General features: G+C 38.0%; 1 protein-coding gene across 1 annotated transcript in view; it reads left to right on the top strand.

Moving 5' to 3' along the window:
* Positions 1-129: 129 nt before the first annotated feature.
* The window catches only part of EDEM3 (ER degradation enhancer, mannosidase alpha-like 3), a 27648-nt gene continuing 14921 nt past the window's right edge, over positions 130-12856 (top strand). Inside the window, exons 1-7 of the mRNA XM_009581571.1 lie at positions 130-341; positions 1940-1985; positions 6159-6259; positions 8609-8648; positions 10119-10231; positions 10960-11113; positions 12294-12428. Of these exons, the coding sequence (XP_009579866.1) occupies positions 130-341; positions 1940-1985; positions 6159-6259; positions 8609-8648; positions 10119-10231; positions 10960-11113; positions 12294-12428 (801 nt within the window). The remainder of the gene's footprint in view (positions 342-1939; positions 1986-6158; positions 6260-8608; positions 8649-10118; positions 10232-10959; positions 11114-12293; positions 12429-12856) is intronic.

Raw genomic sequence — 12856 nt, 5'->3', positions numbered from 1 at the left:
ACCGGCGTCCCCCCGGCAGGGGGATCTGCGCTGTCCCCGGGGGCTGGCTTGGGCTGACGGGTGCGGATGTGCCCCTCGTTCGGGAACGTCTCTCCTGTCCCTTCCTTCCCCCCCTGAGGACTCCACGAGATGCGTGGCATCGCTCTCCCGTCAGTGTTTGAGGTGTGTATGCCAGAGCTGGGCTGGTGTTGCGGGTCAGGTCGCCATGGCTGTTTGGGGCAGGCAGCCCCTCATCGCCTCTGCTGGTGTGGGGTCAAACCCTTCTGCCATATACTTGGGAGCTCCGGTCTTGAAGGTTGCAGCCAGTGGTTGCGTGTAATTACGGGTAAAAGTGATCAAAGGTAAATCTAAATTCATCATCAGTTGGTCTTATTATGGCTATGCCTCTGGAGCATGCGAGTCATAAAAAAGGTAAATGTTTACATGTGTTCTTGCCTAGTTCCTGCATATAAGGTAAACTACTTTGGTCCCCTATGCAAGAAGCTGATACTCATCGTCCTCTTCCCATCTACTGGTCAGTCGCACAGAGTAATGATGCAAAAAGTGTGCTGGAGAAACACTCTGGATACTCTCATGGTTACTAATCGTTAGATATAAGCTGATATTTAACTCTGATGATGTTTACAGTTACTGGGGTTTTCCATCTTGGGTTCTCAGGGTACTTTGTGCATATGATGTTTTGTGTGTTTTCTTCATGTGATGACATAAGGAGTTTAAATTTCATTCACCAGTTGGTTTTAAAATTTTTGCATTCATAACTTGCACTTGCTGTATCATCTGATGTCCCTGGCATATGCAAGTAGTGTCTTGCCACGGTTTGTATTTGGGGGCACCAACCCGGTCATTTCTGAATAACAGCAGGTAATCTGTCTATTTATTTAATGAAAAGATCATGTCAGTCGCAGAAATTCTTTCAGAAAATGCCCTGTAAGTGTAAGTTTCATATAGAGAAATAAAAGTTTTTTCTCATGTAGAGAAAAAGAAGCTTTCTTATGCTACATCAGTGGACAGCGTTGTATGCTTGGTGCATCTGGACATGGCACTTGTGTGCCAGACCCTGGGGTTTTGACTGCTGCAGTGGATCCCAGAACTGCAGGCTGGATTTAGTCTGTGAAGTACCGGAAAAAAGCATCATACTCTGCTCTTTTGGTGACTTAATGCATTTGATGAGTTAAAACTACTTCTTAAATTTCCAAGTCATTGCACTAAATCAGATATTTAGAATATAATTGTGTTCTTGTCTCTTTTACATTCAGTCTTATCGGCAGAGATTGTGAATTATGTTGATTAGAAATTAGCATGCTCTTTTTCCTTCCAGGGCTCCTCAGCAAAACAGTTAGGAACGATTGGAAGTAGTGCTGTCTCTCAAAAAAACAGTGCTTTTTTATATAGTAGCGTTTCTCACCTTGACTGCTTTTCAAACACGTAAAATAAATGTACCTACAAGGGTTTTCTGCAGCATTTGCTTGCCAAGACTTCTAATGCAAGGAAGAGGTGTACCTCATAACTTATGGTCCTTTTCTGAATCACGGACAGGAATTTATGCTGTGTCAGTTGGTTTTAGCATTGGTGATTACAAGCAGAACATAATTCTATTTGCCGTTTTTTGCTGAGCATGGAATGTGTCCCATCTCTAGCTTTAATGTGTTGGTGACATCTACAGCTATTTAAGGGGAAGCACAGGAGGCTGAAAGAGATCCCCAAATACTTAATTTCATGTTAGGCCAAGAAATAGTCTTTCCTTTCTGCAGTGAATGAAAGTAGCCGAATTAGGAAAAATTATTATGCTATATTTCATTTACTTGAGTAGAGCATGTCCGTAGAGGACCTGTTACTGATATTCAGATATTAAAATGTAATACTTCTTGCTGTTCTAAGATCGTGTGTTAAAGGCCATTGTGAGGCAGACCGCTAATGCTTTTTCTTTTTTCTTTTTTAGAAACCAAGTGCTTGAAATGTTTGATCATGCATATAGCAATTATATGGTAAGTAAAATACCTGTTTGTTTCACTTTTTCGGAGTTGTTATTGCTGTCCTGGGAGAGAAAACAACTTACAGTAAATGACATTCTAGAGAAATAGCAGGGAGGTAGGGGTGAAAACAAAGTTAAAATAAATAAGAGCACCTGTATAGCCTTTAAAAAGAAATGAACAAATGTTACTTTCAGGAAGAGCAGTGTCAGGAGGGTTATGGTGGCTTTCAGAATGGTAGCTAGGAATTGCTAGCAGTAACTCTGTTAATCTGTGCCTGATCTTTCTCAAACCAGTTTATCTCACATCAAGTTATGAACAGTTTTCATCTTTGGTAAAGTATATGGTTTGAAATTCCAGACTCCTAAAAATACTAGGAAAAGGAAGTTCAGGAAGAGCTGTCTGTAATCATCAGATTCTGGAGAATACAAATTGATCTTAGTTATTTTGTGGGTAAAAATTATGTACAATATTTCTTCTGTGGTAAGATATGTTAGATGCAGTTTGGTAGCTCTTTTACAAACAAACACTTTGTAGAACGAAGTAGAACAAAAAGGGGATCTGGTGTCGTATCTACGCATTATAGCCTCTTCTGAGTATGTGACTGTCATATGACAGTGAGCCATGCTCACTGTCGTTTCTTTTAATATGACTTGTGATTTTCTGTGCAGGTGTCTTCATGTTCTGGATATGTGAGCCATTCTGCACTCTAATCAACCTTGAAATACGTTAGCTTAGTTTAGATATGTTTAAGAATAAAGAATCACTTAGAGTGGACTGACTTTCCTCAAGTAATACTTACTTTCAAATATACTATAAGTAATACGCTTCTGAGGAGAAACTGTAAATGTGAATAAGGTAAATATAAAAGATCCATTCTTACTGAGTTTACGTTAACAGTCTTTTTGTACATTCTTTGTGGCTGTTGCACAAACCCCTCTCTTTTAAGTTGCACCAGTTCCTGCAGGACAAACCACTGTCTCTTGACAGTATCTTGCCACATGTCCCAGTTTCTGTATTATGGTTTAACACTTTAATGTGTAGTACAAGCTTAAAAGCTTGTGAGTTACAAGTTTATACAGTACATGAGAGTTATAGAATTAATGGATAGAAAGCCGAGCAAGAGTATTTTCAAAGTGAGTGTAGTTTTTCTTTTTAACATTAACTCTTGCTCTTTGATGCCTTAGCGGTTTAACAAACATCAGGCTTTTTGGTGATAATTTGTAACTAGTTACTTGGGACCTGGTTCTGTGAAAACACTTGGCTTGGGTTTCCCATGGTTTCTGAAGTAAAAACTGTTACGTGTTTGGCAAAATTGGATAAAATGTTGTGTGCCGGTAGAAGGGATCTGCGCTTCTACTCTTCATTGTGTGATAAATTGGAAACTTGTAGGTGTCTTGCTACATCTGAAGCAAGAAAGTTCTGGATGAAAGAGAAGAATGACTTCAGCTCTCCTTGAAACTTTGAAGCCAAAAGGATATTTACTTGCCACGTATGCTGGAGCACTAAACAAACAGAGAAATATGACTTGTTTGTTTAAAGTTGAAGAAAAGATTAGGGTATCAGACTTGATTCTGACAGCAAGAGAATTAAGTATTTTTGCAGCTGCTTTTGAAACCGCCAGCTGAAAAGTTTTGATTTTCTGTTTCTATTAATAGGTGCTTTAGACTTGCATATTTAGAAGACTGAAAATTCATGTTTGTGTGCAAGGGGGAAACTCCCTTGTCTTTTTTCTCTGTTGTTAACAGGAGCTTTGAGTAAAAAGCTGCTGTTTTTTTTCAGTCCTTCAACAATATTTGTAATAATCGGGATTTTTTCTTCTTGACTGTCAGAAAGAATATGTGAAACTGTCAGTCACTTGAGGCCAGTAGGTATTTCTTGGTTTACGAGTTGGGAAATCGCTTGACCCAGTAGTCTTTCCTGCTCTAGACAGAGAATAAGTGAAGTTTTATTTTTCAAAATGCTTCTAGCTCCTTATGATTTTGTAAGACTGAAAGTCCATTTTCTCCAGAATTTTTATCACCTTTTTTCTCCATGATTTAAGCCAGAGATCTTTGTTTTCATATTGCTTTTGTCATGTACTTCTGTAATCTGTTTTTCTGAATACTTCGCACAGATATTCAGAAACATCTGAGCCGTATTAAAATGATCTAGATTTTGGCTTTTGTAGTTGAACTTGAGGAGAACAGAGTCGTGCAAAGACCAAAATACTTGGGAGGGTGGTAGACAGGGAAACAAACCATCAGTTTCAAAAGAAGTTGCTGTAAGAGCTGTTTATTTATAGAAGAGTGTTCCTTCTTTTCCTCTCTGTTTCACGTTTGAATATAGATTATTTTTTGTACCATATATTTGGAAAGACTTTGAATGTGTTTACTTGCAGTTTCAGCACAGTAATTGCACTTTTTCAGCCTGCCACATGTTAGTTCTCCACTAAAAGCAGAATTGGAGAGCACAGTACAGCAGCCAGTTCCCTGATGAAATCAAAAGAGAGAAACTCCATCCCAAATCACTTGTAGTGGGCTTCTAATGGAGAGGCAATTTCATGCATGTTTGTTGAAATTAGATATATTTAAAAATTCATCTTTCTTAATGGCAGTGGCCACTCTGAAAATTTTTCGGTAAACCTCTCCTATTGCACAAGGATGAATTTCAAATTTGTGTCTATTTCATTTGATATCCCATTTTGGTGGTAGTTTAAACCTACAAAACTCGCATTGACTTGAGAGGGAATAGGAGCAGGCACTTTATTCAGTGTGTTTGACTTAGGCAATGGTGCCACTCCTGTTATTTCTGCCTGATGGACGAGAAATAATATTACAATACAGCTTGCTTCGCAGAGTGCTTTTTCTAGAAATGTGGAAAGTAACCGTTGCTTTTCAAAAAAGATCTAGCAATGTCTCTCTCTCTAAAAAAAAATTGTTGTATTTGTAAAAGGCTCGGTCTTGGTAAGCTTTTTTGTGAATGTTATCTTTTGTTATGCCTTGTGTAGTGATTTACTAATTTATTATTTTACCTTCTAAATGAGTTCTCTTATCTATCACTGATTGTGACCCTGAGACACTTAATATTAATTTGGAAATGTTTCCAAAGTGACTTTAAAGTCTAATTCCCACTAATTTCTCCATGAAATATCAGCCACTTGATAATGCCTGCATTAGTTTTAGGTTTTAAACTCATCTTTGAGATGATAACTTCTGCCTAAGAAACGTTATAGGAAGTGTCATATGCACCTTGTTGCAGAAAGCACAGAATTAACTATTCAAGTTAATTGGTGGGGTTTTTTTTTTGCATGTGCCATTAGTTGTTCCAGACTTCTCTGGGAGATTAGAGAGAGGGTGAGAGAGAAGGAGAAGGAGGTCCTGTTGCTCTGTTCACAGTTTAATCATTTCCAGCCACCCAGCTGGAGAGCAGCTTTGCAGAAAAGGACCTGGGCGTCCTGGTGGACACCGAGTTGACCATGAGCCAGCAATGTGCCCTTGCGGCAAAGGCGGCTGATGGTATCCTGGGCTGCATTAGGCAAAACATTGCCAGCAGGTCAAGGGAGGTGATCCTTCCCCTCTACTCAGCACTGGTGAGGCCACACCTGGGGTACTGTGTCCGGTTCTGGCCTCTCCAGTACCAGAGAGATACAGACAACGAAGGGCCACAAAGATGACAAAGAGACTGGAGTGTCTTTCCTTTGGGGAAAGGCTGAGAGAGCTGGGGCTGTTCAGCCTGGAGAAGAGAAGGCTCAGGGGGATCTTATCAATGTAGATAAACACCTGAAGGAAGGCTGTAAAGAAGATGGAGCCAGGCTCTTCTCAGTGGTGCCCAGTGACAAGACCAGAGGCAACTGGCACAAACTGAAACATGGGAGGTTCCCTCTGAACATCAGGAAACACTTTTTTACTGTGAAGGTGACTGAGCACTGACACAGGTTGCCCAGAGATGTTGTGGAATCTCCTTCCTCGGAGATATTCAAAAGTTGTCTGGACACAGTACTGGGCAACTGGGTCTAGGTGGCCCTGCTTGAGTAGAGGGGTTGGACAAGATGACCTCCAGAGGTCCCTTCCCACCTCAAAGATTCTGTGATTGTCATGCAGTTTTTCTGAAGTACAGCATAACTGGGCTTCCTTTTAACAGGCTCTGAGGATTTGCTGAAATGGCTGTAACTGTTATAACTTACTCCCTTGTTTTGTTTCCCTGCAGGAGCATGCATATCCAGCTGATGAACTCATGCCTTTAACTTGTCGTGGACGAGTACGGGGTCAGGAACCAAGTCGAGGGGACGTGGATGATGCCTTGGGAAAGTTAGTGTTTGAAATGGTTACTGTCTCATGTAAACATCTAGGAATCTAAGTATAATTTGCAGCCCATAAAACTTGTTTCTTCAGTTGACAAGGCAACAAACTTAAATTTGTTGAAAAAGATTCTATGGGTGCAGACAAATCCGTAATTTGTCTCATAAGTTCTCTTATGGGGGTTGGGGGGAAGCTATTGGAAAGAAAGCTGTAGTTGTGAATTTCTTGCAAGTTAGGCAGAAATACTTCTATTATTTCCTCCCATGATGATAACTGATGTGAAATTGTACCTTAATAAGAAAAAGAGAATTGACTAGTGAATGAGATCCAAAGATAGTCTTGTTGGGTTTTTTTAATCATTCTGCAAGTATTTTCCATAGGAAAGCCTTCCAAATGTGAGCTCACATTTATGGTATTAGTAAATTTGACTGCTAAATAGGGGTTATAAGGGTTAATTGTCAGCTGCACAGAACAGTAAACTGTTATCCATTATGCTGGCCTTAAGTGATATTTAAAATGCCTTTTTTTTTTTTTTTTTTGGTAGAAAGCTCTCTGAAAACACAGTTAGTCAAATGATTATCATGTGTGTGATAGCCTGAAGCCCTTGCCAAAGTATAAAATGTTGTTTCAGATGTGGAAATTTTTCATATTTTTCCTTTTAAGATAGCTTATAATACAAAGTACTGATCCTTTGGCCAACAAAATGAATTTAAGGACTGTTTTTCGCCATTTTAAATTGAATGATCAAAGACAAAGTTGAATTACTCTAAATGTGTTTATAATTGATTTTTTCACAAGGAGTGTTGTCTGTATGTGTGCTGTTTATGTTTATAGAGCAAATACTTTGTAACAAATAGCTGATGTTGTTTTTTTTTTTGTTGGTATCACCGCTCAGTGTCCCTAAGCAGAATAGTGTTAATCACAGCTGAAGTCCTTGTCTTAAATACTACTTCTAATTCACTCTGATATCGAGCATGTCATTTTGGTTATTTTTTGTTATGTACAAAAGTTCCTTAGTCTAGAGATTCCTATATAAGCCTGCTGCCTTGGAGGTATTGAGATACGACACATGAGAAAGAAGTGTCAAGAAAATGTATATTTAATCCTGTTCATGCATTCTTTTTAATGACCTTTTTTTACATAGTAACATACTATCATTTGAATAAAAATACTTTTCAGCCCCTTAAGATGCATTGAATAGTGCAAGTATGTATTTATTTATTTTCTGTATACATGCTTTTTTTCCTGTTCCTAATAATCAGCTGTATTATTATTTATCAGATTTCTTATATAATCCTTTTTCTTGCCAGTTGGTTCATCAGTCATGTTCGGTACAAGCCTTTGCAATCACAAAATGACAGGGTGAGACAGCTAGGTCAGTTCTGTTTCGCTGGAGGGCTAGGGAGTATGCTTGCACACCAGCCCCCTCTATAGATGTGCAATGCATAATCTTTTGTATGGAAAAAGTTGGTATTTGTTATGCAGTTGTGCATAGCCACTAGTTAATCTCTTTCTCTTGTAGAACGACACTCACAGAATGCCCTTATATCTTTACAAATTAAAGAAAAATATAATATATGACCACTTAATCAGAATTTTAATTGCGCTCTGCATATGACCACTTAATCAGAATTTTAATTGCACGCTGTGTATAGTCACGTTGCCTGCAGAGTCTCAAACATTGGGTACTTGCTTAAATTCTTGACGCTTGTTCTTCATAGGCGGCTGTTAACTGTTTCCAAAGTTTTCAATTTTAATACCGTCATATTCTGTAAATTCTATTCTATGCGTGGTGTGTGTTTCTTAACGTAAGAGCAATTTTATCGGGTTAGGCTAAAGGTCCACTGAGCTTGATATGCACTAGAACTGGCCTAGAGAAGAATATATGAACAGGACAAGCTGTATTGTGATATTCCTGTTTCAAACAGTATGGATCTGACTTGTTGTTCTCTTTTTACGGAGTAACTAGTTCTTTATTTTAAGCCTGCCATTTGCTAGTGCTGGACGGCACCAGCTGAAACTTGCTGTGAGAAACAGTGAATAGCAGATTCTCATTCACTTTCTTCATGCCATGTGCAATTTAAAAATCATCATATAATGACACTTAAGCTTTTGCAGGCTCAAGAGCGCTAGTCTGTTCACTTGTTCCTAGTACAGAAGCTGCTATGTACCTTCAGCCCCCTCTTACTGCCCTTTATTGTACCTTTTCCTGTTCCGTTACAGAATCATAGAATAGTGAATAGCAGCTAGTGGTCTGTGAGAATTTAGTTTCTTCTATGGTATTGGTTATTATTAAAAACGGTTTAATTTCTACACGTACAGGTCTATAGTAAATCTGTTTTAAATTTTGTTTCATAGATTTTCATTGACCTTGATTGATACCTTGGACACTCTTGTGGTAAGTTTAATCTATTGATAAACTTTGATAAAATAAAAAGATTGTCTTCTGATGCTCAGACTCAGTTTTAGATTTCTATTTTGTTAAATTATAGATAAAAAAATACTGATTTTTCTCCACCTTTGATCTCTGGTTATCTGTTTGAAGTGGCTATTGCTTGTAAGAACTTCCAAGTGCTGCGATGGTGGTGTTTGGAGTTTGTTGCAAAAAGAAAACTAGAACAGTTCCTTCACGTTTCATTGGTGCTTTCTTATTTTGCTTTTCTTGGGCTCTAACTTAACAAAAAAGTATGTGAGTTTGCTTCCCATTCTAGTCTCAAGCAACATGCTGACTTACAGGAGAACACCTCTTAATACCTACTGAATTATTTTTGTTTTTAAATCGTATGTACATGTTTCATGGATGAATTTGCGTGCACTTAATATACGTTAAAAAAATGCAACCCTGGACATGTTTGCCACGAAATGTTGCCAAACTTTTTATGTTCCATCTCTTATTAAATGGAAATAATTCATTTATTATTTAATAAAATCAATAGATCTTATTAAAAGATTGAAATATCTTTGACATTTTTTCATCATAAGATCGAGTTCGGAAATCAGGAATTTTTGGCCATTCAGATCTACAGGTGAATCTAAAAAGTTTGGAAAATCCTTACTGCACTGATTTGGTGTGTGAATCATAATGCTCTTTCTCTGACAGCCGTTCCCTTTTTATGATGTGCTGTGAGATGACCCTTGGCTCTTTTGAATCGGGACCACAAACGTTGAAAATGTGGAGTCTGGAACTCCCAGTCTCTACCAGACACTCAAATGGATTGTTGTGGTTTATTTATTGTTTTCTTGTCTTAGGGCAGGATTAACGCTTGTGGAATTTAAAGGCACTTCAGATAATGAATTGGATAAGTCACAAAGATTTTTAAAGATTGATTGAACTAAAAGAAAGTCAGTGTGAAAGAAAATCTGTAGGAAATGCCTGAGCTGTTCTTCAGGTGCAAGGACAAAACTGTTCAGAGGAGGAGGAAGATGGCTAGGACCATTCACCGAACTTAGGATGTGGCTCCTTGGTGGGTAGGAGGCTTGTGTGAAATGGAAGGCATCGGAGCAGGCCAGTCCTTGCCCGCTCTGCCAGCACAGCCTGCAGCCCACTGCGTCCCTGTTGCACTACAGTCATGGCGTGGGAGTAGGGGAAGGGACAAACAAATAAATCACTGGATAATAGCTTGGGTATATTCTCAGTGACTTTATTCTTGGCGTACAGCTTTTATTCTCTTTCATGTATCTCGTGAGAAAAACAATAATACTAATGTCTGTTTGCACTGTATCAGAGTATGCCCCTGCAGGACCAGAATATCAATCTAAGGCATGTTAAATGCTTTCTTTTTTAATTCATTGCACTTGTTCTTCCACACCCGAGTGTGACTGTATTAGCTATGTTGGAACCTAACACCTGGTTACATTTGTATTCCAGGTGTTAAATAAAACCAAAGAGTTTGAAGAGGCTGTAAAAAAAGTAATAAAGGATGTTAATTTAGATAATGACATAGTTGTATCTGTCTTTGAAACCAACATAAGAGTCCTTGGGTGAGTAGCTTTTATGTTTTCAAAACTCTTAAAAGTGTGGGTTTTAGCTAAATGTCCTTAAGGCATACTTTTCTGTGCTATTTCACCTCATTTAAAACAGTTGTGCCTTTGTCAGTTAGCATAGCTTGACACCTGCCCTAAGAAAGGTTTTAAAATGCTAGGCAGGAATCGATGCAGTGGTACTGAATCAAGTTGGCCCCCATCTAACTGCTGCAGGCATAGCTTTTTTGATTAAAAAAAATTGTGCATGCTGAGGTAGCAGTGTTTTTTTTCTTAATGGAAACAGTCTTAGAGATTACACTGTCCAATACTTGATTTAACAGATATAATATTTCAATATTTAGGGTAATAGATTATTTCAGGTTGGAAGGGACCTCTGGAGGTCTCTGTAGTCCAACTTACTGCTCAAAGCAGGATCAGAGCACGTTAGTTCTAAGCCATTATATGCCGTTTTAGAGGTGTTGGTTGTTATTCTTGACTAACTGTATTGATGAATCAGTGATTCAACTATAGTTTAGGACTGAGTCCTGAACAATAAGAATTGCTTCCAAAATACTGACAGCTCACCTTGAGTGTAATTGGAGTTGCATCTGCTCAGCATTTCTGAAAATTAGGGCCATGTGAACATAGCACAGTTACGTACATAGTCGTCTAAATCATAGAAATTGCTGCATTGCTGTTGAGATGAATATACCTATTGAGATGTGGATAATTTTTCTTGTGTTTAGAGGTCTCCTAGGTGGGCATTCAGTGGCGATTATGCTGAAAGAAAAAGGTGAATACATGCAGTGGTACAATGGTGAACTTCTGCACATGGCAAAGGAACTAGGCTACAAGCTCTTACCTGCTTTTAACACCACTAGTGGTCTCCCTTATCCAAGAGTAAGTTCGCTGGTTTCTGCAATTCAGAATTACTTCTGTAAGCAACGTTTTTGTTGTTTTGTTTTTATTTCAGTTTCTAAAATCACTTGTATGTTTATTAAGTGTACAGAAAATCAAAAGCTGATAAATCACTCATTTGTAATACATGCTAGCTAGTATTTTAAAATACAGTTTTAGTCTCTCTGAATCCCTACATTTCCAGCTCTGAAAATTCTAGTATACATTGTTGTGGGTAAATAGTAACTGCAGAAATCTTGTCTAATCACTGTCTACTGATTTCTTGCTCCCTGCTACTATAGGCACCACCAAGTAGCTGAGGAGAGTAATTTTTGTTTTGGTGTACATATCTCTCACTAAGACAGTGAAAGACTAACTTGCAAGCACTTGCTTGTGAATTTAGCACAAAACTGATGAATCTTCATGATCTACATCCACATTTTTAAGAGGGAAAAGGTAGCTGTAATCTAAAAATACTCACTTAATGTAAAAACTTTCATCAAATTCAAACAAAGCATGGTATATATTATTTGAATGACAGAAAACTACTTCACATGAATATCATCCATTGAGTTTGTGAGATGTGGCTTTGATTGAAAACTTTCCCATAAATAAAAAATTTAGGCTTAGTAAATCAGCGTTTTTCTAGTGAAAATGTCTAATTCAAAATGTTTAGGGTTTGTTAATCTTCTGCTGAGAGGGCCCTCTCGAGAATGTAGAAAGTTACGTTGTGCCCACAACAAAAGTGGGTCCATGTAGCAGGTATCCTCTGGAGCCAGGAGTAGCGAGATGTTTACAAAGCTTGATTTGCATGATCACTTGTGATGTTCTGAGTTTCTGGTTTGCTGGTAAATAAATTGCTAGAATTAGATTTTCAGGGTGGTATTCTTTTATTCAAATGTCCAGTGAACCAGATAACAGGTAATTGGGCCAGGCCTTGTTTTGGAGGGTTGAGTATTTTAGGTACTTCTGGATTATTACATGTGTCTGTTTGAGTTGACAGTATGTGGTAAAGCAGAGCAAAAGTAAAGGGGGTTTGGGGTTCGGGGTTTGGTTTTTTTTTTCCTTTCCCCCTTGCCTTTGGAAAAAGCATAGATTATATAGTTGCTCTACAGACTTATCATGGGAGTGTAAATTCTTTCAGCTAGTAAAAATAAAGATGATAATCTCTATTTTTCTGTAGGTTAACTTAAAATTCGGTGTAAGACATCCAGAAGCACGAACAGGAACAGAAACTGATACTTGTACAGCTTGTGCAGGTACCTTGATCCTTGAGTTTGCAGCTTTAAGCCGATTCACCGGAACATCTATATTTGAGGTTTGCTTTCCATGATCTCTTTTTTTTTGGGAATAGGTATTCATTAGTGTTCTGCTACATTTCTGTAATTTTGGAAAAATAATTTTGAGTTTATCAAATGGGTGCGTATCTTAGCTGTTCTGCACAAAAAGTTTGCGTGTGTTCAGATTTGTTGTGTTTGTGGGATTTTTTTCTAAAAGTGTTAATGTGACTGTTTAAAAAACACAGGAAGTAATTTTGTTTGAAAGTACTTACAGTAATAAAGGAGTAACAAAATAAATATACTGAAGACTAGCTAAAGGATAATACTTGCATAGTTTTTGGGTAAGAGGGGTCAGGACTAAGAAAGAAGAAAAGTGAAATACTTGTTCCTTAAAATGCAGCTTAAAAAAAGAAAAAGGGAAAAAAAATTACATAGTCCCACTGAAGTTGTGCAACACTAAGGGTAT

This window comes from Fulmarus glacialis, unplaced genomic scaffold (genome assembly GCF_000690835.1).
Source record: "Fulmarus glacialis isolate BGI_N327 unplaced genomic scaffold, ASM69083v1 scaffold16787, whole genome shotgun sequence".
Taxonomy (NCBI): domain Eukaryota; kingdom Metazoa; phylum Chordata; class Aves; order Procellariiformes; family Procellariidae; genus Fulmarus; species Fulmarus glacialis.
The sequence above is the reverse complement of the archived record's forward strand: the minus strand, read 5'-3'. Positions and strand labels throughout refer to the sequence as shown.